Consider the following 24,123-nt stretch of genomic DNA (forward strand, 5'->3'; position numbering starts at 1 on the left):
AGAGGCTGGCCACATTCCTCAGCTCCCTCTCCTCTCAGCACAGTAGTATCTTTAAATCTCTCTCGGATTTTGGCTTCTATTGTCATGCCTTCTCTGATTGTGAGCTTCCGGTCTTCCTTGCAATGACACTGAGTCCACCTGGATGTTCTGGCCAGTCCTTCCACATCAGCACCCATCACTACATTCCCTTTCATCCCGTGCAGTATTCATCTTTCTGATTACAAAATACTTGAGACGCCCATTTTGAAAACAGAACAGTTTTATTTTGGCTTATGGATTTTCAACTTTCTGTCCATAGGTGCATAGCTTTACTACTTTAATGTTTAAAGTCCTGTCCTGTGGGGAGAAGAAAAGTGCAGAACATCTACCCAAATGACCCACTTCTCATTAGACCTTACCTCTTGAAGGTTCTACTTCCCAATAGTGAAATAGTCTGGGGACAAAAGATATAGGGCCTTGGTGGTGGAGGATTCAATGTGTAAACTAAGCATCATGTAAAGTAATATATTCACTGGGTAGGGTGGGTTCAGAAAGGAACTGTTGGCATTCTGTAAACCCCACCCCTAAATTACCTGGCACTAGCCAGGTATGCTCCGCCCCAGTGACCTGACACTATAAAAGGGGCTGCTTGCCCCCTCCTCTCTTTCTTGGCCTCTCTTGCTCTTGTGCTCTTGCAGCCTTGCTCTCCTACCCCTCCTCTTTCCCTTCCCTTCTCCCCTCTCTCCCCACGTGCTCATGGCTGGCCTCTACTCCTCTACTTCTCTCTCTCTCTCTCTCTTTCTGCCTCTACCGCCCTCTTAACTCTCCCATGACCTGAATAAACTCTATTCTGTACTATACTGTTGTGTGGCTGGTCCCTCAGGGGGAAGGGATTTTCAACATGGGCCCCTCAGAGGCATCTCCCTTGCCCTCAGGCCTTGCTGCACCTCCATAGGCCATATGCCCCCCACTCTCTTCATCCTTCCCCTAACATTGGTGCTGAAACCCGGGACATTATCTTTTCACAACATTGGTGCCCCGTGACTTTTCCTTTAAGTGACTTTTCCTTTCAGGAACCATCAGATTTGTGAAGGGCTATTATTTTGCCTGACACAAATGGTCTTGTTTTATTTTTTATTTTAGGGTCTCTATCCCAGAAGGGCAGGAACAAGGGATTGACAGTTATCTTTCCTTTTGTTCTCCTCCTTCCAAAGTGGGGAGGGCTTTGGGTGGACTCAGTTTACCACCAAGGCTTGGCATTTATAGATGTGTGGAAACATGGTGCTTATTTGGATGAGTCTTGTCGTTAATCAGGACCTTTTTTTGTCATTAGCTAATGTTTGCTGCTATGTCATGCCATGTTGGGGGAAGACACTGGAATGCTAGGAAAAAGAGAATAATATATAAAACAGAAATTAGGGTAATTGTTTTGGAATCCTCAGATCAGGGTTCTTGTGTTCTTGGGAGTAGGACAATCCACCACAATTATGTCTAAGCAACTGCTTGTCAAAGCTTTGGTAATATTAATTACTTATTAAAATTTTTAATTTTGTGAGCTGGAGAGACGGCTCAGTGGTTAAGAACACGGACCGCTCTTCCAGAGGTCCTGAGTTCAATTCCCAGCAACCACAACCATCTGTAATGAGATCTGATGCCCTCTTCTGGTGTGACTGAATACAGCTACAGTGTACTCACATATGTGAAGTAAATAAATAAATCTTTAAAAAATTAAAAAAATAAATTGGGACAGCAAGCTTTTAAAAAGATTTTGAATTTGGTGTTTAATTTATATAGCTTAAATAATCATTATCTGTAATAATTTTTTCTGTAAATAAACTCCCTAGGAAAATGTAAAAAGATCTAAGAATTTTATCTAAAGAAATAATATAACTTCTAAGTATAAAAGCTTTTTTATAAAGATGACTAATAATGGTATATTATTATTATTATTATTATTATTATTATTATTATTATTATCATTATTATTTTTACCTTGTGGCCATGCCAACAAAAAGAATGGAATGTGGATGTACTGGGCTACCATCCTACAAGGCAGAATTTCTTGACTGGTTAAGTAAAAAGGGCACAAGGGCAGAGGTCTCTTCTCTCTGGTGGAACAATTAAATCATTTTATCTGCTTGAAGAAAGAAAGCTGGGCCAGACAGGTCCCAGTCAAAGTACCAGAACCTTGTTTGGGAAATAAAGACATCCTTTTAGAGACACATGGTATTAGAGTTCTCTTAGTATCACAGCAAGAAACTTAGAAGCTGACTTGTTACAGAAAACAAAGAGTTGGAGGAGCCGAATCATTGTTTACCCTTCAGGGAGTAACACTCCAGAGTTAATTTCAGTTTTAAGGTGTGTACTTGTCTCATCTGTGTTCAGTCAACATTTAATTCCTACTTACTGTGTGTCAATCACTGTGAAGGGTGGCTGATTTAGTAAGAAACTGTACAATTTATAGGAACACGGACCAGCTATAAATGTCACCATCATTTTACCCCAAATTCCGTGCTTAGCATTTAGAAAGAATAAAGTATTTAGACTGTATTTTATAATCGACACTTCCAAAAAAATTTAAATGCTTAAAAAGAACTGATAAAAATTGCTGCCCTTTGGGAGATTACACACATACACATACCTTTTTTTTTTTGCCCGTAGTCACCTTTAATTATCTTTGTAGTGTTTTTAAGGATACGTGCTACTCTCAGATAGCAACTTATTCTTTTATTTGCTTTGATAGTGGGGTTGTGGACAAAACAGTGAGTGGCCCAGTCACTGGATTTGGTGACTATGTTTGAAGAAGTTACGTCTTTGAAAAGCCAAACTGTCTGGCATTATTCTGGACATGGTCATGGTGCGGCCTGCCTGAGAAGCCTAGCAATCAATAGTTGTCTCCGGAAGAGGTGCAGCTATAATTTTTCTTGACCTGACAGAAATGTTTGTCACAGAAGTTGCTAAGTGGCATGACTGAATCTTAATCCTCTTGCTAGGAAAGGAATGTGTTTGCTACAACCAATTTATGATAATCCTAGCCGATTTGATTTGCGAAGTGCTTAGAGAGGCCAGGGAGGTTGAAGCGCTTACGGACTGCAGACTCACTCAACCCTCCCCCCAGAAGGGTCAGAGCTGTTTTGTAACTCCGTTGTCAGCCCCATTCTGAAGATGAAAAGATTGAGTCAAAGAGAAGCTAAGCATTGGCAGAAGGCCACAAAACCAGTAAATGGCAGGGTGGCAGGGTCAGGCACAAAATACAGTTAACGTGTCTCCATTTGTTTGCCTTTCATAAACGAATCCAATAATCCCGATGTTATTATTAAAACGGAAACCCTCGCTGGTTTGTGCCGGTCCATCCTCCCCTTTGCTTGATGTTCTGGCTCTTCTGGTTTGGATGATGGGTTTGTAATTGCTTCTCCTAGCGCAAGAGAACGAACTCTGTGGTGCTTAATTGTAAGAAAATATTCGGAATGCACCAACTGGAAGCGAACACCGACTGTGTTAATCGAGAGAGACTTGATTCTGGCCTGTAACGACCAGTAGCTCTCCAGTGAAGTGCAACTAGGGGGCACCAAGAAAGCTTTCTCATCCAGGACTTCATTTTCTCTGCCGCGTTAGTGGTGGGAGCTAGGTGGCCCAAAGGGGTGTGTGGGGGACTGAGTCTCTGTTCCCGTGAACCTCCCAGTTTCAGGCCGAGCGTCTTCTGTTCAAGGAACGGGAAGGCTCTTCGCCGTCTTGGCCGGTGTGTTGGGCGCCTACCTTGCAGGGATGGTCCCTTGAGACGTAGGAGGAGGTTGGGCACATCCTTGGCCGACCTCTGGGTGTCAGGGACATCACCCTGGAGTGAGAGGAGAGGAGGGAGGAAGAGGCCTGGAAGTGCCCGGGTTTGAGCTTTTCCCGTCACCCCAGCTCTGACCTCCTCCTCCTGGCTCGCTCTGTCGCCGCCGCCTTCCAGGACGCCCGGGACTGCTGCGGCCGTGGGTGCCAGCTCCCCAGGCCTCACAGGGGGCCTGCATGTGGGGTTCTCCGGGTCCCTAATCTTCCCTCCCCCCGCACCACCCCCTTTCCTTTGGTGCCAGACAGGCTGGATCTCTGCTCTTTGGGTCGGTGCGCGCTGGTGGGTTTGGCCTGCGCGGCGACGGCGGCGGCGGCGGCGGGGGAGCGAGTGAGCGAGCGCAAGGGGCGGGCGCGAGTGCTTGTGAGTCACCGGTACCTGGAGCGCTAGCGACGCAGAACCAGCGGCGCACAGCCCGAGCTGGAGCCCAGTGTCAGCGTCTCCGAGCGCGGCCTGCCCCAGGCCCCGCCGCGCCCCCTTGCACCTCGCTGAGCCAGTTCGCCAGCGCCCGAAGCCTTTCTGCCTGCCCCGAGGTGGCGCGGGGCTCTCCGGGGTATGTCACAGAGGCTCCTCGGAGCCCCCAGTCACCGCCGCAGCAACAGCCACCGCCCGCGGGAACCGCGACAATGAATCCCCAGTGCGCCCGCTGCGGAAAAGTGGTGTATCCCACGGAGAAAGTCAACTGCCTGGATAAGGTGAGCGAGGGGGCGCCTGGCCGGCCGGGACCTGCCGGGTTCCCGGTTGCACCTGTTCCAAGAAGTTTTGGCACCTGGGTTGGAAAGATGAGAGGGTTGGTATGTTCTGTGGGTCTTGTCACAGGGAGAGGATGCTCGAAGGAAGATCCCAGACGTTGTGTCTGAGATCTCCACGATTGGATGATAAGGGTGTTGGAACTGGGAAAAATGCTTTTGTCCTGGGTGTAGGGTGCGCGACATCTACAAGGCTTCCTTGAAGGACGCCCGGCAGCCCCGGTACCAAGGAGCCAGGATGAGAACCTAGTAGCTAAGCTGAGCCACCCAGGGGCCAAGCTGAGAACACAGGAGCTAGGCTGAGCACCCAGCAGCAGCCGGCTGAGTCACCCAGGAGCCGGGCTGGGAACGGGGTGTGTGTGGGGGGTGCAGTTTGACAAGCCGCGCCCCCTCCCCCGTCCAGCCTGCCCTTCCCTCCCCACTGCACGGACCTAGACACCTTCACCCAGTCCCCAGAAGTTCTGGGAACAGAGGCTTCAGGAAAAGGAAAATAGCAATTAATTGTAGGGTGGCCGCTGCTGCAGTGCTAAGAATAAAATCTCTAGGAGAGACCCAGACCGATGTAGCCAGCTGACCCCATCGCCCGGCGCCTGCTCCACCACGGTAAATTCCAGAGGAGGTGGCTTCAGCTGGGGTCGCTGCATCTCTGCCCTTCCTGGGTGAAGATAGAGTTGAGCAGCCTGGGAGATGACCCAGCTTGATCCCCGAGTGACTGACAATTGAAACCAGCCGTAGGCGGTCTCAGTGAAATTTGCGTTTGGTGTTACAAATGCCACTGTAGAGTAAGCCTTCATCCCAGACAGAGCCGATGACGTTCAGCAATTTAGTGGAAACTGGCTGGGGATGGGGAAAGGGTTCTTACATAGTTCACCTTTGCTACCGTGAGTTGTCTGACTTCCGGTGGACACGTGTGCGTTGGAAATCTTACAAACAACATTGAAACGTTTGGAAAGAGAACCCTTTGTATTTTAAAGCCACACCACTGGCTCCATTTTCATTAACTGAGCTCAGGGTTCTTTTTGGCTATGATATGCACAGACCCTTGACATTCCTTCCATTGTGAGTCTGTAGTGGCGGGATTAATGTAAAAACTCAACTTTAATTGCTGTCTTATTTCTTCACTGAACTGAAAATAAACGTGCACTACTACCTACAGTCGTTTCCTGGCAGTATTATCAAAAGGACTGCCTTCCCTGCCCGTTCTGTCAAGAACCGGTGTTGCAATGAAATGTTAAGTGTTTGTTTTTGTGTTTTCTTTCCTTCTCAGTATTGGCATAAAGGATGTTTCCACTGCGAGGTCTGCAAGATGGCTCTCAACATGAACAACTACAAAGGTTATGAAAAGAAGCCCTATTGCAATGCGTAAGTACGGGCAGGTGTGGCCCAGCATGATTGCTTAAGTTAGTGACGAGCCTCTTCTGAAGAACCCACTCACTGTGCCACCCAGATGTGCAGGTGGCCAATTACCTGCTTCTGCCACAGACTCCATGGTCACTTACTGCGTTGAAGGTCACTATATTTCTGTCCTGCCAATGTATAGGGTAATTCGTGTGACTTCTCCACCAGGTTAGCTTTTGAGGCTCACAGCTTTGCAGACTTAGGGACAATTAATAGAAGCTGCAGAATTTACCCACTGAGAATGTGTGGGCTCTGACATGCATGTCAGGTAGATTTCCATTTTAATCACATGCCAATTTCCGTTGAAATCATAGGATGTTGCTACCTTGCAATTTTATATCTGAACCTCGTTGCTAGGGAAAGAAGCCTCATCTGCTTGGTCTTCACCGAGACCACCACCCCGGGTGTTCTGGGGTTTAAATGGGGAATGAAAGGAATTGTGATTTCTACCTGGTTAGTATTGGATCTGTTGTTACTGGTCTTCTGTAGTAGACAGGGCACTCCCGGGGAAATAAAGAAGTGGTACCTCTTTGATGGGCATCCTGGAGGATACATTCTAGGCAACAATAGCTAGCACAGCATTTACCACGTCAGGTTATGCTTAGAGTTCTTTATGTATACCAAGTTACTTAGTCGTTACCAAAACCCTGAAAGTAATGAGGGTCTCATTTATTACCCCCTCCCAAATAGGTATAAAACCAAAGCCTAGGGAAGCTTTAAGATAGGGCTCAAATCACTTCCAGAGGCCGTGAGTGGCTCCACACTGGGAAGAACTTCCAAGGGCTCTCTTATTGCCTCCGGGCCTGTGTTTCTTCACTCCCCTGAGCATCCCTAGGATCACACAATTAGTCCTGATTGTTGACATTTCTCTTCCCAGTTCTTCTGTGGCCATGACCAGCCCTAGAGGTGACCCAGAGACCTCCACACACACACTAACCTTCTAGATGGCACACTGGGCAAAGTGTCGTCCTTACCAGAGTGTTTGAAGTAGCCGCATAGGCCTCTGGGAGACTGGGGGTCTGTCTGTCTTCATCCTGCACAGGGAGCACATCACAGTCAGCAGACCCTTGATAAACAACGTGCTCAGACCTCTGGTACAGAAAACTTTAAAAATATCTGGGGGCTGGGAGGTGGCTTGGTGGGAAAGAATGCTTGTGCTATAAGCATCAATGCCTGTAACCTCAGCAGTGTGGGAGCAGAGACTGGGGGACTTGCTGGCCATCAACCTAGGCAGGTTCCTTGAGAGACTGTGTCAAGGGAAGAAGATGGAGAGTGACAGTGGTACCCTTCTCTATTCCCCTTGTGTGTGCACATACATTTCAATCACATATCCGCAGACACGCACATACAGTACAGTAGAGAACTATAACTTTTGTTTTCTCTGTAGTTTCTTTTGGATCTAGATTAGTGTTCCCAGGGATACAGCAGTTTTCCAGGTACTTAGACTTTTGAGGACTGAAGAGAATTCAGGGCATCCTTGGATACCTATAGCACACAGATATTCCTCAAATCTGTCCTCAACATCCTCAGACCAATATACCTTACTAAAAAATTTAAAGCAAAAAATGAGACTTTGGTTTTGCTTCCTTAAGAAGAATAAATGATTCTAGATCAAAGGCAGGTGCAGCAAGAAGAAAAGAAGGGACTGAAAACCAATAAACAAGATAATTATTCTTCAGGTAAAGGAAAGTCAGCCATCCTTCCTGTACTGTTTAGCTTGTGACCTAATGGCTTTATGGGCCACCCAGTATCAGGAAGGATCCTTAAGAGCTCTGCGGTGCTTAACCCAATGCATAACAGTGCCTTTTGGGTTCCCCAGAGGGCCTTAGAGGGAAAGAAAAAGACAGAAAAATGAAGGAGATATTGTTGTTCTTCCCACAGGGTTGCAAACACTTTCAGTCCCTTCAGTCCTTTTCTAGCTCCTCCATTTGGGTACCCCTGCTCAGTCTGATGGTTAGTGGAAGCTTCTTCATCTGTATCAGTATGGCTCTGGCAGAGCCTCTGAAGGGACTAAAACACCAACCAGTGAGTACACATGGAGAGACCCATGGCTCCAGCTGCATATGCAGCAGAAGATGGCATTGTCTGGCATCCATAGGAGGAAAAGCTTTTGGTCCTGTGAAGCCTTGTTTCCCTAGTGTAGGGGAATGCTAGGGTAATGAGGTGGGAGTGGGTGGTTGGGAGTGAGATCATCTTCATGGAAGCAAGGGGGGATGGGAGAGGAGGGGAAAGGGGATAACACTTGAAATGTAAATACATAAAATATCCAATAAAAAATAAAAAAAGGAAAAAAGGACGAGAGAAAAACAAAATTGGAACAGAGATGCAGGGATTGAGAAATTGAATGAGAAAGAAAGAAAAGAAAAAAAAGTAGAAAGAAAACCAGGGGGTAGGTGGTTCACTTGAGGACTCGAGTTCTTTTCCCAGAAACAATTTAAAAAAAGAAAAGAAAAGAAAAGTAAAGAAAAAAGGACATAGTGGTCTGAGTTTGTAATTTTGGCACTGGGGAGGAGGAGTCATGTGGGTCCCCAGGGCTAGCTGGCCAACCAGTCTAGCATACATGGTGAGCTCCAGGCTAATAAGAGACCTGGTCTCACTAACCAAAAACATAGACAATCGTTGAGGAACAATACCTCTGGTTGACCTCTGGCCTTCACATGCATGCTCACATATCCACATGCATGTGCGAACGCACTGTCTCTCTCTCTCTCTGTGTCTCTCTCTCTAAAAGGAAAAAAAAAGAAGCAAGTTAAGTCATTGATTGTTCTGGTCCAACTCAAAAAGTTCAGCTCTTTTTTTTTTTTTTTTTTTTTTTTTTTTTTTTTTTTTTATGCTTAACTCAGCCCAGCTTAATGAGAGAGTACCAGAGTTTGCTGCAAGATTTGAACAACTTGGGAAGGGCTAGTTTGAACTCTGACTTAACAGTGGGCTAGTGCCCAGAAACACTGGGATTCAGACCCTCAAACAAAAGATCTCTGTCAATAGAAAATACCCTACTATGTGGTTTTATAAGCTTGAGTATTAGTTTTTATAATAATTTTAGATATCTCTAAATTAAATATTTATAGATTTCTGTTACGGTGTTTTTTCAGTAGTTTGAACTAGAAATTTTAGAGTACCACCTGGCTCTTTTTCTTAATATTGAACCTGGCAGTTCACTTTGTTGACCAGATGACAGGAAGGTAGGAATCCTTTTCTTGGGTGAATGAGAAGGTGATGTTTTGTATGTGTCTAATTTAGTTCAAGTATATATTCTATGTTAGCTCACTTCAGAAAATAAGGCTTCATGTGTTGCATGTTCTACTCAGCATGATGTTTCTAGACTCAGAGGCTTCCACTGTTTTCAGCCACTCTTGCTAAGGGCATGTGTTACCATGTGACCCGGCCCATGTGCATTACCCTCTAGGGATGATCATACACATCTGGTCTAACTCACATGGTGCTTGTCAATCATCTGTTCCCTGTAGTCTCTGACAGAAGTGTGGCCATCATTTCTCTGGGTCAGTGGTGGAAAATGGATTCTCCAAGAAGATGAGACATTTTCTGTCTGTCCCTGGAAGGCAACTTTTTTATCTGTACCTAGTTTGGTTCAGTGGTTTTCACACACACACGCTCACTGTCACTTTTTAAAGTGAGAGTCTTAAGAGAAGAATACAGTTTTTCCTTAGTATCTGAGGCCTATAGCAATATTGATAGATATTTCTCTAAGGGTCTTGAGACCCTTAGAGAGAATGATGTGTGTTTGCATGTGACCTGCACCTGTCCTCCTACGGATTATGTCAACTCTATGTACTTACACAGCACAATGTAAATGCTATGCAAACAGTTCTCATGATGTATTCTTAGGGAGCGATGACAAGAGGAAGCCCTGCCGTGCTTCTTACCTGGACTTAACTTTTATTAACTTTTTGCCAGTTTTACTCCATACTTTTCTCACACATCTAATTCTAAACATTAAAAAAAGTTATTGGCTAGTTCCATATGACAATATGTCATCCTCAAACATGATGTTACACACTAAGAAGATCTTTTCTTCATGAATCACAGGACCATTTTCATGTGTAGAAAAAATAAAAATTTTATAATATTTATATTTGGTCCATGTTTAACCTATTTTTTTATTGTCCTGAGATTGCCTTTTTCAGTTGTTTGTGTGCAGGTGTATGTGCAAATTTGTGCATGTTTTATTTTAGGATCCAATGAAGGTACATAGTTTATATTTAATTGTTAGGAAAATACTAACTTTTCCTGGGTACTATAAGTTCTATGTTAGGCGTTCAATTTCTGCTCTCAGTTCTCTTGGCTTAGATAGCCTCTTAAGAGAGTTTCAGGCAGAGTACTTATATAGTATTTTCTTTTAGACAGTATAATGAGTAATTAACTTGAGACCCTTTGAAATAAATATTAACATTGTGCTTAAAAATTTGAAAGCGTATGCATAGGCATTCTCTTTGTAATTGATACCCGAGGGCATCTTTTTTTAATGGAACAAGGCAATGAATACTTCTTGGGTTTAGATGCATTGGCTGTTTATATTCTAACGTGTTTAGAGAAGATTTAAATATTCTGTTTGCCTTTGTGCAGAGGAGAACATGTATAAAATGCAATTTACATGGTATTTACATTTTGATCTTTTTGATGGGATGATCCAGATAGAGTGTGTCTTCAGAATGAGATTGAATACAATGCACATTTAGTTCCTAACAGCAGTGAACGCTATTAAAATATTTAAAAACAAACTGGCCCACTTGAGTACGTGCCATGTTTTCATAAGCCTTTATACTTCATAAGCCAGCAGTGGCTTCTTGTTTAGCACATTCAGGATTTTCTGCATCTTAGAACTTGCAAAGCAAAGAGGACTGACTGGTGCTCTTGCTGCTTAGAGGTGCTGGAGAAACAACACTCGAGATGGTTAGACAGAAAGCACAGCTTGTATTTATACGTGAATTATATGCCAAGCTAAACTACAAACACTGTGATACCCCACATGCCACACAAAGAATATCAACCCCAAGGCCATTTGTCAAATTATTTAATTTATTGTGTGTGAAAGTCAAATTTGCATTTATTACGTGTTTGTAACAAAAACACATCGGTTCTTAGAATTTTCTGTGAAGATGTTATTGCTTAGAAATAGCAATGTCAATGACCGGCCTTTAATATGCTGCCACCAAATGTCCCTTTGTCTTAGGACGGGGGAGGGACCAGACAATGATGCAATAGTTTACTCTGGCCTTGACAGTGATTTTCCTAAATCATTCCTTCTGTAGATTTCGGGGTGGGGGTGGGGTGGAGGCTGACATTTGTTCCTGTGTCAAATGTATCTTTAATTATGAAGAAAAAAAAAAAAACCCAGCAAAAACCCAAACCCACAGATAGCTGCGATAAATACGTTTAGTCACCCTTCCAAATAAGATTCCCTCTCACCAAAAGTCTCACTTAACGTGATTTTTGTTAGACTTTTGGAAATGAAACAGCAGGAGCTGAGTGTTGCATTTGCTTTCTCTCTCTGGCTGCATTAGCAATTCCTCCGGTGAATATTCATTGGCTATCTCCAGCCTGGAAGATGCTGAGCTGGGTGCTGCTCATTAAGAGCCACCCAGAATGGTCAGCGAGCTTCTGTTGGCCTGTCTCGAGGGCGCTTATCTAGGCCAATGTGCCTCTGGCTCTCACTTACCGTTTCTCTGTGGTAACTAACGTACTCTTTCCGAGGTTATCAGAGGACAGGGAAGGAAAAGTAATGAAATGTAAACCTGAGCTCCACGCCCACTCCACCTCTGGTTTCTCTTATCTTTGTGTGTGCCTTCCAAATTTGGTCCTCTAACACTCGGCGGCCTCAGATTATTTTAAGGGGATTTGTGAATTTCCTGCTTTTAAGTGAAGAAGGTTTCATGAACTGCAGCCTGTCATTAGCACTTTGGAGCATGACGTAGTTGGCTTTGAATCTTGACACCATGTTGTCCTATAGGGCAAGTCTTTGGATTGTTCTTCCTCTGTAATATTGGTAATAGCACGCATTGTTTACTTTTGTAGCTGTGGGACAAAATGCCTGAAAGCAGCAACTTCAGAAAGGGAGGCTTATTTCGACTCGAAGTCCTTGAGGGGATCACAGCTCACCACAGAGGGGAGCTTGTGGATAGTCACGTGGTGGCGGCAGACTAGAAATAGAGCAAGAAAGCAGATGCGCCTATAGCTCTCAAGGTCCAGTCCCTAGTGGAACTTGTCCTGTGGTGTGTGGTGTGTGTGTGTGTGTGTGTGTGTGTGTGTGTGTGTGTGTGTGTGTGTGTAGTGCTGGGTACCAAACCTGAGGCCTCATATATGCTAGGCAACCACTATCTTCTGAGTCACACCACTAACCCCTCACTAGTTTTTCACACAAGGAAGGAAGAAAGACAAGAATTATTAGCAAACGCAGAGAAACCATGAACATGCACTTGGACACTAACAGTTTGCGACAAGCTAGTTCATCGTTCTGTCCTGTACGCCAGGGAGCACTGAGAGCTGCTGTGGAGACGGTGAGGGATGGTGTGTTAATGGACTGCAAGTGGTCCCTTCATGGATTTTACCTGCCATTGCTCTCCCTTCCTACCGGCCCCACACTTTTCCTGGAGGCTGACCCAACACCCTCAGCCCCTAGATCAGCTGTGGCACAGACATACCAAGCCATGTGGGAACCGTGTGGATCCCTTCACTCGGGGAGGGGAGTGTTCTTGTTAACCTGATTGTTCCCCAAGGCTGCCACTTAGATGATGTTCAGTTAAAATTAAGCCTTTTTTGGGAACTGTGATCATGCTAACTTCTCGGAGTGTGCACTCTGTACCCAATCCTCATCCAGCATGGCACCCAGCTAGGTTTCTCCTAGGAAGGCCAGCAGAAGTTTGATAATCTAGAAGAAGCTACATGTTGGCTAGGCTTTGAGGAGCCTAAAAGGTAGTTTATCAAGATCTTAGTAGCAAGGGGTGAAATGTCTGTATTGATATGAGAGCTTGTGAACCGCAATCTTGAACGATGGGACTCAGTGTTGCTGCTGAAAGGTTTGGTGTAACCAGGTCACCTGAAAGCATTTCTTCTCTGAGTTTGCATATTTTCTCCTTAGTTTTATTATGTTTCACAAAGCAAAAAATGTTTACTCAACAGGAACCTTACAGAGGTGAAGTGCATGGAGGGTATTTGTAAGCTTCGGTACATCAAATGAAGCCTATGAAGTACCCACATGCGAGGCTGACCTGTTATTTATCACAACATGTTGGTGATACAGCCTAATACTTCTCAGGGACTGGAGAGAATGTCACAGTCTTAAAAGTGACAACTTTGATGGAAAAACATTGTGTCATGGGGAGCTCTACTGAGCATCAATTAGAGCATGCCAGCCTGCCATGGCGTTGAACATGTCAGGGGAAAGAGCGTCGTTATTCCTTGACATCAACGTTTACATTAAAGGGTGGCCGATTTTCCCTCCTCATCGCCCCTTGTGCCCTCTCCTCTATTTTCTTCCTCTTGGTGATTGAAAAGGGGACACTTTATATCACATAATATGTTCTAGAACATATGTGAAGCTCAGGCCTCTACTTAGCCATGACAAAATTTGACTCACAATAGAGGACTGGGTTTACAAACCAAGTGTGGAATTCCTGCCAATGTGAAAATATTTTCAAAAGGTTCCTTTGATGTGTACCTTCTGTCTCCTCACAGTGATCTATTTGTTATGGAATGTTGTGAGATTAGCAAAGATTCCAAGATGAAGCACAGGAAATACCTTCTGAGTCCTGGTGAAGCGAAGGTCGACCCAAGATATAGATGTGTGCGCTTAAAGGCTTATTGATTATGTGTCGAGGCCGGTGTAAGGGCTCGTTGTTGTATGTCTTCCTCGAACATTTTCAGATGAATGTTTTACAAAGTGGTCCCTGAGAAAGTCAGGAAGTGAGAAAGATGCAGACAGTGCTGCGCACAGCACCCTGTCCTGCACACACCCTGTGTGTGACACAGCACAGTGTGCCGAGCTCCTTGCAGTCTCTGAGGACGGGGTTGAGTCTTGTTTCTCGTCTGTTTCTGCTGCAGTGTGATCAGGCCCATCTGGGCTTTTAGCACTAGAAGTGGGATCTTGAGTAATGTTTATGCCCTGAGTATCCAGCTCAGTTCAGGGCCTGAGTAAAAAGGATCGTTATTGATTCTTCTGTCCTTAGCTTTGCTGCTGGAACCTAGCAGAGCTCCTGTAAAGGACCAAGTGGCTCTTCAGCCCACTGACTGAGACTGAATAGGGGCACTGCCACAGCTGTGGAGGCAGGGAATTGTGAAAGGACCAGGCCTAAGTGCCTATGATTGTTTATTGTGGAGTTGGGAACCCACTGTTAATTTTATTTGCTTTATGTTTTCTTAATGGAGCCCTGGAAGAAGTAGCTTTGCAGTGTTTAGCTTCTGTTTACCATACTATAATCTCTTGGCTCTTTCCCAGTGAATTCTAGGAGGGGCTAGAAGGCAACCAGTTCAGTGTATGCATCCCTAATTCACATGGATTGAGAACTAGACTGGTGGTCTGTTGCGTTTCTGCTTCAGCTCAGTGGTTTAAAAAGATCTTAGACAAGAATCCTTGATTAACTCCCTTGGTGTTCATTATTCATCAAAGGCAGATGCAAACCAACACAGGGAACTTGGAGCGAGAGAGTGCTGGTACTCAGCCAGGGGCTTACGAAGCTCAATGGCACAGGGATGCTAATACTGAATATGGTCTCTAAGCAAGACTTGGTGATCCATTGGCTGACCAAGAGAATGACTTCTACCAAACTCAGGCATGTCACAAGGGCACTTGCTGTCAGTCAATGCACTCAGTAGAGAGGGCCGCCTCCCATTGGTAACTGTCCTCTCCAGAGGATCCAGTGCTTCCTTCTGGACTTCTCACATGCACATACATCCACAATAACCATAGATAAAAATAACAAAGATGAATCTTTTTCCAGAAGGATAAGGCGTGCTCTACTCACAGGTGTTTAAAAAGAAGGTAACATAATTTTGAGTTGCATGTGTATATCTACGAATGGCTATGTACAGGTGAGTGCAGTTCCCCACAGAGGCCAGAAGAGTTATGAATGGTGGTAAGCCACCTACATCAGTGCTGGAAACTGAGCTAAGATCCTCTGCTAGAGCAGTATTGACTGCTGACCTCCAGCCTGCTCTCCAGCCTCCATGGTTGTATTCTTGATGGTTTAATGCTTTGGATTGCTATGTCATCCTTTCAAGGCTGCCTCTCTCCAGGTTCTTATGCACCCCACCCTCTCTTTTTGTCTCTCTCTACAGTTTCAGCCCTTAGCCCTTCCCAGGTTCAGCCTTTCTTACCAGGATTCCCCAGTGACCTGACTGATGTTGTCTAACTTGTCATTTGAATATTTCTGCTGGATCATGCTTAGCCTTTCGTATGTGATTCTGGCCATAACACTCGGTGCACAGGCACATCTGGTCTTCCTTCGCCTACAGAATAGAGCACGTTGGATTTCTGACAGATGTTCACAATCATCTTTCTTCTATGCTTTGCTCAGCTCCCCCTCCCCTGTCCCTCTAGCCACACTGGGCTGCTGGCTCTGAGGCCTTTACTGAGTATTTTAGCTGAAGTCTCAGTGATTTCACCTGCAGAACAGGTATAGTTATAGACTGTCTCTTAGAAGTAGGAATTGATTAACATTATAAATGAGCTTAGCAAAAATTTGAGCACACAATCATCAGTAGGAGAACAGTAGGGGAATAATTGCTTATCATAATTTACTAAAAACCCAGCTTTAACCATTTATTCTTGCTCATGCTATGACTCTGTGTATGAGTCACCTTTATCTTCAAAGCTCTGACTACCCTTGTGAAACAGACTAAATATTTCAGCCAAGTATTAGACTTCTTCTGTGTGCAATCATCATAGACTTTGTTCCTAGTCTTTGGTTGTGCATGTGCCTCTGCTCACATGTCTGTATGTATACTACAGTGTGAATGTGGAGGTCAGAGGTCAGCCCTGAGTGTCAATCCTCACTGTCCACCTTGTTTGATGTGCATCTTTTGTTGTTCATTGCTGTGTATGTAAGACTAGCTAGCCCATAAGTCTCTGGGGCTTCTCTCTGCCTCCCATCTTTGTATTTCTCCAGCATCACTGTAGATTTTGTACCTCACCTTACCACACGGTTTATTTATTTATTCTATTTTTATTGTTCATTTTTTCAATCCAGGGCTTCTCCATGTAGCCCTGGCTATCCTGAACTCATTTTGTAGACCAGGTTGGCCTCAAACTCACAGGAATTCACCTGCCTCTGCCTCCCAAGCACTGGGCTTAAAGGCATGCACCACCACACCTGGCTTTACCACACATCTTAAGGCTCATTTCAAAGCTCAAAACTTTGGTTACCCATTTGGTTTTTTGATGAGAATGGAACATGGAGGTTCTCAGCCCGGCTTGGAGGTGGGCTTGGGGCCAATGGAGGGCAAGTCTACTGCAAGAGGTTTGCATTTTTAAGGGACAGTTGCTGGCAAATATTTTGACAATAAGTGTTGCAATATTACAAGGTAGTGCTGTTGGCATCATTCCACAAGGGAGGGCATGGCCCCCAACAAGAAGGGTTCTACTTGAGATTCCAACCACAGCTAAGGAGTTCTTTGCTACTTGCATTTCTGATCAACTGGCTAGAGATTTTAGAGGGACATCAACCCTTTCAGATATGATAATTAGTTTGGATGATTCATAGAACTCAGCAAGGAGCCGAGGGAGGCATGGAAAAAGTACATTGAATGAAATCCTCAATAAATAGAAAAAGAATTATTTTATCATCAAAGACACAAACCAAGGGGCTGGAGGTATGTCTCAGTGGGTTTTTGCTTCCTAACCACAAGCTCTTGAGTTCAGATCCCAATACCATGTAAAAGGCACATTTATGTGCCATTTGGGAGTAGAGACCCGGGAGGATTGCTGGGGTTTGCTGGCCAGGCAGCCTAAACAAAAATGGTGAGCTCTTGGTTCAGTGAGAACCCAGTAACCAACAGAGTGACAGACAAGCAACCTAGCATCCTCCTCTTGCTGCTCTACACCTGGGATGGGTGTGTGTACTTGTACACACATGAATGTATCAGAACAAAAGGGAGGAAACCACCACAACTCAAAATCTCCCAAATACAAAGGCACAAAGGTCAGAATCTGGGAGAATCTCAGACATGGTGATGCAGGGCTTTTGCTCTGTGGCACTAGAATCTCTTACTCTCCATGACACACTAATGTGCTCAGCAGCCAGGATTCCCCACCAGGTTCTGATGTCCAGAGTATTTACTGGAGTTTCATTACTCCATACAGCTAATAAAGTCATTTGACATGTGATTGTTCAGTCTCTAATCCCTTCCACTCTCTGGAGGAGGTCAGCTGACATAACCCTACTTAAAGCCCAAATGAATTACATGGTCTTTTGGAATAGCTCCACTCTGAGCTGTCTTGCCAGTAAACAGTTTAGTTTGGTCCACGGGGCTCATGAAGGACAGGGGCACTCCAATTCCTTGGGAAAGTCTGAGTATTTAGAGTATGTCTGTCAGAAACCAGAGACAAAAGCCAGTTAAATTCCTTTCTATACAGTAGCTGTGCTCCACCTGTCTTCATCAATGTGGTCTTTGTTCTCATCACAAACCTTCTTATCTCATTACAGCATGAAGATTGTTCTCTGTATTTAGTCACTTTACAGAAGTTAGGAAACACACACACATACAGAGAGTGAGAGAGAGAGAGAGAGAGAGAGAGAGACAGAGAGAGAGAGAGAGAGACAGAGACAGAGACAGAGACAGAGACACAGAGAGATTGCTGCCTTTGTAGGAGAACCTAGAAACACTCTGAAATTCTGTAGATTTTGCCTTCTAAACAAATCTTTTCTAGAAGCATCCTTGAGGGCAGGGATGGCTTTAATTGCCTCTGTAAGTTCAGGCATCTGCTGTGTGTTTACATGACATCCAGTGGAGAAGATTGTCCAGCCAGTTTTGTCAGGGACACAGTGAGCCTTTTGGCTCTCTGAGCAATATAGCTCAGCTTTATTCCAGACCCTTCTAGCCAACAGCTGACTCAAAGAGAATGCAGATGTTTCTGTCCATAAGAATTCACGTGGCAACTCTTGCTGGAATTGGCCTTGCTTGGACTGGTAATATACTTGATCAGTAACAATCACTTCTGATGAAGTGAAATGCTAACATTTATAGCTAGATTGTTCATCACTGATGTTCACTTGAACAATGGCTGACAAAAATAGCATTTTAAAAAGTAGTTTATGAAAATTACTTTTTTTACATGGATGTTTTCCAAACCCTTAGATACAAGTCCTGTGCATCTCTCTCTTTTTTTTTTTTCCTGTTGTGGTGATAAAATACTCTGTCAAACAGAACTTTATGAAGAGAGTGTTTATTTTGACTCACAGCTCAAGGGTATAGTCTGTGACAGTGAAGAAATTAAACTGCAGGAGCTTGAAATAGCTTGTCACATCACATCCACAGTCAGCAAACAGAGAACAATGAATACTTGCTGTTGCTTGGTCTTTTCTCTGCTGATATAGTCCAGGGAATGGTGCCACCCACAGTTAATGTAGTCAAGATACTCTCCCACTGGTATATCTAGAGGTCTGTCTATGGTAAGATTCTAGATTCTGTCACAAATAACAGCAACTGTCACAATAAATTTTAGGTAAAAGGATGTATACACATTCATTTGCATATCATCCATGTGTTCTTGAAAGTATATTTCCCTCAAGCTTAATATAGTTAAAAATTAATGAATTCATTTGCTCATGAAGGAAGGATCTATGTTTTTGTGTGTGTTGGGAGCCATTTGTGCCACTCCCAACATGTGTTTGCACATCACATGTACTATTTTGTTCCTCAGGTGCATCCCATAATATATGGAGGGAGGATCTCTCACCTGCCACACAGGTTAGGGTGCTGAGCTAGTGGGTTCCAGAGATTTGCCTGTGTCCAGCTCCCTAGTGCTCGGATTACAAGCAGGCTCACTTCTTGTTTCTTAGTGTGAGTTCTGGGATCGACTCCCAGGCGCCTCACTGATGGGACCATCTCCAATCTCCTTTATTCGTTCATGGAACAATTTTCTTGTGTAATTTTCTGTCTTTTCCATTTCCAGAACTTTATGGACAACTTAGTGGGATTTGTGCTCTCCCACCCCCATCTCTCTGACTCTCTCTGTCTTAGTCAGGGATTCTGTTCCCACACAAACATCATGACCAAAAATCAAGCTGTGGAGGAAAGGGTTTATTCAGCTTACACTTTCACATTGCTGTTCATCACCAAAGGAAGTCCAGACTGGAACTCAAGCAGGCCAGGAAGCAGGAGCTGATGTAGAGGCCTTGGGATGTGGGTGCTGCTTACTGGCTTGGTTCCCCTGGCTTGCTCAGCTTGCTTTATTATAGAACCCAGGACCACCAGCCCAGGGATGGCACCACCCACAAAGGGCTGGGTCTTCCCTCCTTGATCACTAGTTGAGAAAATGTCTTCCAGCTGTATCTCATGAAGGAATTTCCCAAACTGAGGCTCCTTTCTCTGTGATAACTCTAGCTTGTGTCAAGTTGACACCAAACCAGCCAGCACACTCTCTTTGACTCTTTAAGGTCTTTCCTGTTGCCAGTGACGCAGTTCCCTGATTTTCTTAACATTACGTGAAATTCTATTTAAAATTTGTAGATGCTTCAGGCACATAATAATTAAGGGTTATTCCTGTCTGGAATAGAAATACCGTATTTGCACAGTTCTTCCTTCAAGGCAGCTAAAGAAGGATCCTTGTTTAGAGGGTTTGCCTCTGTGCTCTCTCTTTTTAAATGGCTCTTATGTAAGGCTGGGTTTAGTTGCCTGGGAGTCTGGAGCTGGTTTATTTGTGTGTCTCTTATGTTCTGAGCACCTGGAGGTTGAGTGGTCTGTGCCCTGGAAGTGTTCCACTAAATGGCTGCCTGGCAGATGTTGTCTCTTCCTCCAAACAGCGATGACACAGCAGATGAGGAGTAAACACGTTTGGGGACTTTAAAAGTGTACTGATTCCAGCTATGGTGGTGCATATCTAAAGGGGAGAAGGCAGACTGGGGATGCAGCTCTGCTGGTAGCGTGTTTACCTATCATGCATGAGCATCTAGGCTCCATTCTTAGTACTACGTAATCAGAGCATGGTGACACATGCCTCTCACTCTAGCATTGAAGAGTTAGGAGCACAAGAATCAGGAGTTCAAGGTCAGCCTTGGCTATATTGATAGTTTGAGGCCAGCTTGGGCGACATGAAACCTAAAACTGTCTCAACAAAGAAAAACAAACAAACCAAAACAAACCAAAAAAGGAAAAAAATTGTAAAAAACACATTTATTCTAGGTGGGATCCAATATTCTTGTATTTGACAACAGGCTTTCTAAGCTCTGTATCTGTCTCCTCTTCCTCTTTCTCCCTCCCTTTCTTTCCTCCCTCCTTCCCTCCCTCCTCCCCTTCTCTCTTTCTCATATCCGGGTGGGTTGGAAGTCATTGTCACAGAGGATTTAAAAATTAATTCCGCAGTGGGAGAAGACAGGTGGTCACATAAAAGAGCCACGTAACCGGACGAGAGATCAGTGATGCTCAGAGGAGATCCAGTGGGGGGGGGGGGGGATATTCATGCCCTCCCCCTCCCATCTGCACTGCCACAGACACCAAAGGAAGTACACAAGTTCCACAAGTACAGCAGGCGTGGGCTGGGGATGGGCTGACAGAAGTCTGACAGAAGGGCTGCATGTGCTGAAACAAAACTCGTCTAGCAGGTGAATCCATGTGCAGGAGAAACCTGAAGGCAAAACAGTGGTAGGGAGTGGGAGGAGCATGAGGGAAAGGAATGCGGGAGGCGCTGCCCAGGGCTGCTGAGCATGGAACCCCTGCCTTTTTAAACCTTTTATCACTTCTCCATGACAAACTGTCAGTTACAAGGATGAACGGAATGCTAGCTGGTTCCTTGCTTTGTTTTGGTTTATAATTTCATTGCTCTCAAGCTGTTTCCAAGCTAACTTGGAAAAAGAAAACTAAAGAGGTAGAACGGTAGCGGTTGTAATGACTTTGAAATCAATGGTCTCAATTCTGCTGAAGTTAAGAGTGAACGGGAAAACATGCAGTCAGATGACTGCACACTCAACCTTCAGGAAGAATTTACAGTAGTGTATGGGAAAAAGAAAGGTTCTGCTGTTCATGCCTGGCTGGAGAATTCTGTGGACATCAACCAGGAGCCATGTAAACTCTCCCTACTATGTCTCTTGGCACACTATTGACCTTTTATAAAGATTTCCCAAGCAGACAAAAGAAACTACATTCGTTAGTTTTTCAGTACTGTAGCGAAATGCCTGTGATGAGTCATCTTACATAGAAAAAAAGGTTTATTTCCACTTAATACTGAACAGATCAGCTCGCGTTTGAACAGACCCCACTGCCTCTGAGCCAATGACAAGGCGGTCCATCACAGAAAAAGGTGTTTAGTAGGACAAAGCTCTTTTACCCCACAGCCAGGATGAAAGATAAAAGAAAGCCATGCCACCAGGGATCCAGGAGCCTTACAAGGACCACTTTTAAAAGGTTCCACTCCCTCCTGAAAGCACAGAACCAGGAGACCAAGCCTTTAACCCACAGACCTTTGGGAGCACTTAGGATCCACGCTCTAGCTGAAGGAATGACTCCAGTGGGGCAGACTTTAGAAAATACATTTAAGTTTAAAGGTGTCCATTGTTCCAGAGGGGGAAAGGGGAGTCTGAACTGTTAAAGCAAAACGCAACATTGGACTGAGCTTCTTGTAGCCTTTTCTCAGGTCAGATTAGTCTGATGATGTCGTATAGAGACCAAATGACTGAGAGCAATGGCTGCTAACATTAGGATTTCACCACGAAATGAACAGGTGACGGTGAAGGATTACTCACAGCACTTGTGTGCCGAAAAAAGAATGTTTTTCAGTGCTGGGCTTGAAGTGTAGGGCCTCATACATCAGGCATACTTTTACTTCATGGTCAAGATGGAAGAGGGAAGAGCTGAGCTCAGCCCCCAGCCCCTAAAGAACACCGAAACAAGCGTGATTTCATTATAAATGTGATAGGAAGGAGAGAATAAAGAGTTTTTGGGTTCTTATTTATTCCTTTAGTCTTTAAATAAGAAGCATATAATTACATTCAAAGCATGTTAATGTCAATAAGGAATTTAAGCAGGGCTGAAGGCATATAAATTGATAGAGCACTTGCCCAGCGTGTGTGAGACCCTAGTCCTAATGTAAACCCTACTATGGAAAATGGGAAGGAAAAGAAGAAACTGTGAAGCCATTCTTCATATGGTAAGAAGTTTGGCTCTCTAGATCTAGATGCATCTGGGAACATTCTGGAGATTTTTGGTCCTGGGACCAAAAGTGTGGCACTGTCATTCTTGGGACTCATTGAAGTTGGGCTCCTTCCCTCTTTATCCCTCTGGTCCACTACCTGCTTCACAGTTTTACTGGAACCAACACCTGTCTCCAAGGTGAGAATGCTCAGTTTAGGTGGATGGCAATAAGAATACTCCCCCCCTTTCTGGTTCCCTGAAGAAATCCTGGGTATAATCTGCCCGAATGACTGACACAGAGAGATGTCTCGGAAGTGTTAGCTATAATTATTATTATTGTTTTTGCCTATTCATTTTGAGAAGCTGTCGTGAGAGAGAGATTTGGGGATGGGGAAATTTTCCATTTAACTTTTAGAAAGGGGAAGAAACAGATTGTAGAAATCATTGCCTAATAAGTGTGACATTAATTCCTGGCAAAATTCTCACATGGCTAAGTGCATGGGTGGTTTGGGAAGGCTTCAAAAGTCCTCACATGCCTGTGCTACTTTGTTAGGCTTACTGTGGCGGAAAACCACAGACCAATGCTTCAGTTGTAGAAATAGGAGCTCACCACTTCAGGCCTTACAAGTATAGGATGGGTTTGTTTAAAGAATGAATACTTTTCAGGGCTGGGTGGGAAGTCTTCCCAGGCCTCTTTCCTTGGCTTGCAGGTGGCAGGTTCTTTTGTGTCTTAATACTGTCTCTTTGTGTGCGTTTGGGCACTAATAACAACCCTTTATAAGGATGCAACTTTGTTGTGGTGGGGTCTACCCTCATGGTCTCATTTTCATTTATTTTTGCCCCCCCACCCGTTCACCCGTTCTCTTTTCTCCTCCCATCTCTTACTTTGTTGCTAAGATATTACATAGCCCAGGCAGGCTTAGAACTTGGTGTGACCAAGAATGACCTCTAACACCAGATCCTCCATTTTCATTCCCTAACTGCTGTGTTTCCAGGCACATGTCATCAGGCCATGGATACTTGGTTATTTCTGTAAGGACCTAACTTCTAAGTAAAGTCACATTCTGAGATATTATGGTTAAGATTCAGCACAGCACAGTTGAATCCATAACAGGAACATTCAAGAAGAAGCCAAGCAAAGTAAAGCAAAACTAGCTTCATGTTTTGTGGTACACAGTGAACTTCAAAATTTGCAGGAAGCATTTAATACTGTTTCTAAAAATTATCAATTATGCCTGAAATAAAGCTTAAAAACTGAAGAAGTACGAGTTTTCTCTGAACTATAAATTGGATGACAAACATCGGTAGTCATCTTGGCAGGATGCACAGTTACTTGGAAAAGGAGGAGTTGTCTAGATTAGACTGGCTGGAGAAGGGTGTTCTTGATTCTATTAACTTGTGTGGGAAACCCTGTGTCTGGGTAGAGGATCTTGGCTTGTATACGGTGGGGTATGTGAGCTGGGAATGCCAATTGACATTCTACACTTTCTGTTTCAAATTGTGGATTGACATAAAGAACAGCTTCACGGCCCTATTGCCTTGACCTGGAGGTGCCTTGAATGGTGAACTAGAACAGACCCTTTCTCCCTTAAGTTGCTTTTGTCAGAGCACTAGGGAAAGAAACTAAGACAGCCTCAGTACTCACTTCTTCAACTGATACACACATTCCTCGGAGCTATTCTTTGTCAGGTGTAACATTCTCCTCCACTCAGGACCTTCCCTCATTGCATACGCCGGAGGAGCAATTAGGAAACTGTTTTCTGATGGATTGTTCTTGCTCATGGGAGAATGATATTAAAATATTTATAAGGAAATGATTTTAGTTTCAAATGAAAGAAGCAAGAAGAAATATGGCCCGGGATTTTA

At 44.3% G+C, this 24,123-nt stretch overlaps 1 protein-coding gene across 2 annotated transcripts in view; it reads left to right on the plus strand.

Moving 5' to 3' along the window:
* Window positions 1–4,352: 4,352 nt before the first annotated feature.
* Window positions 4,353–24,123, plus strand: part of NEBL (nebulette) — a gene marked incomplete at its 3' end in the record, with an annotated part of 357,458 nt that continues 337,687 nt past the window's right edge. For both annotated transcript variants that reach the window (XM_080918599.1, XM_080918600.1), the window contains exons 1-2: window positions 4,353–4,506; window positions 5,828–5,922. In XM_080918599.1, the coding sequence (XP_080774725.1) occupies window positions 4,438–4,506; window positions 5,828–5,922 (164 nt within the window). In that variant the 5' untranslated portion in view covers window positions 4,353–4,437. The remainder of the gene's footprint in view (window positions 4,507–5,827; window positions 5,923–24,123) is intronic.

The sequence above is a fragment of the Micromys minutus genome, assembly GCF_963924665.1.
Source record: "Micromys minutus genome assembly, chromosome: 6".
Taxonomy (NCBI): domain Eukaryota; kingdom Metazoa; phylum Chordata; class Mammalia; order Rodentia; family Muridae; genus Micromys; species Micromys minutus.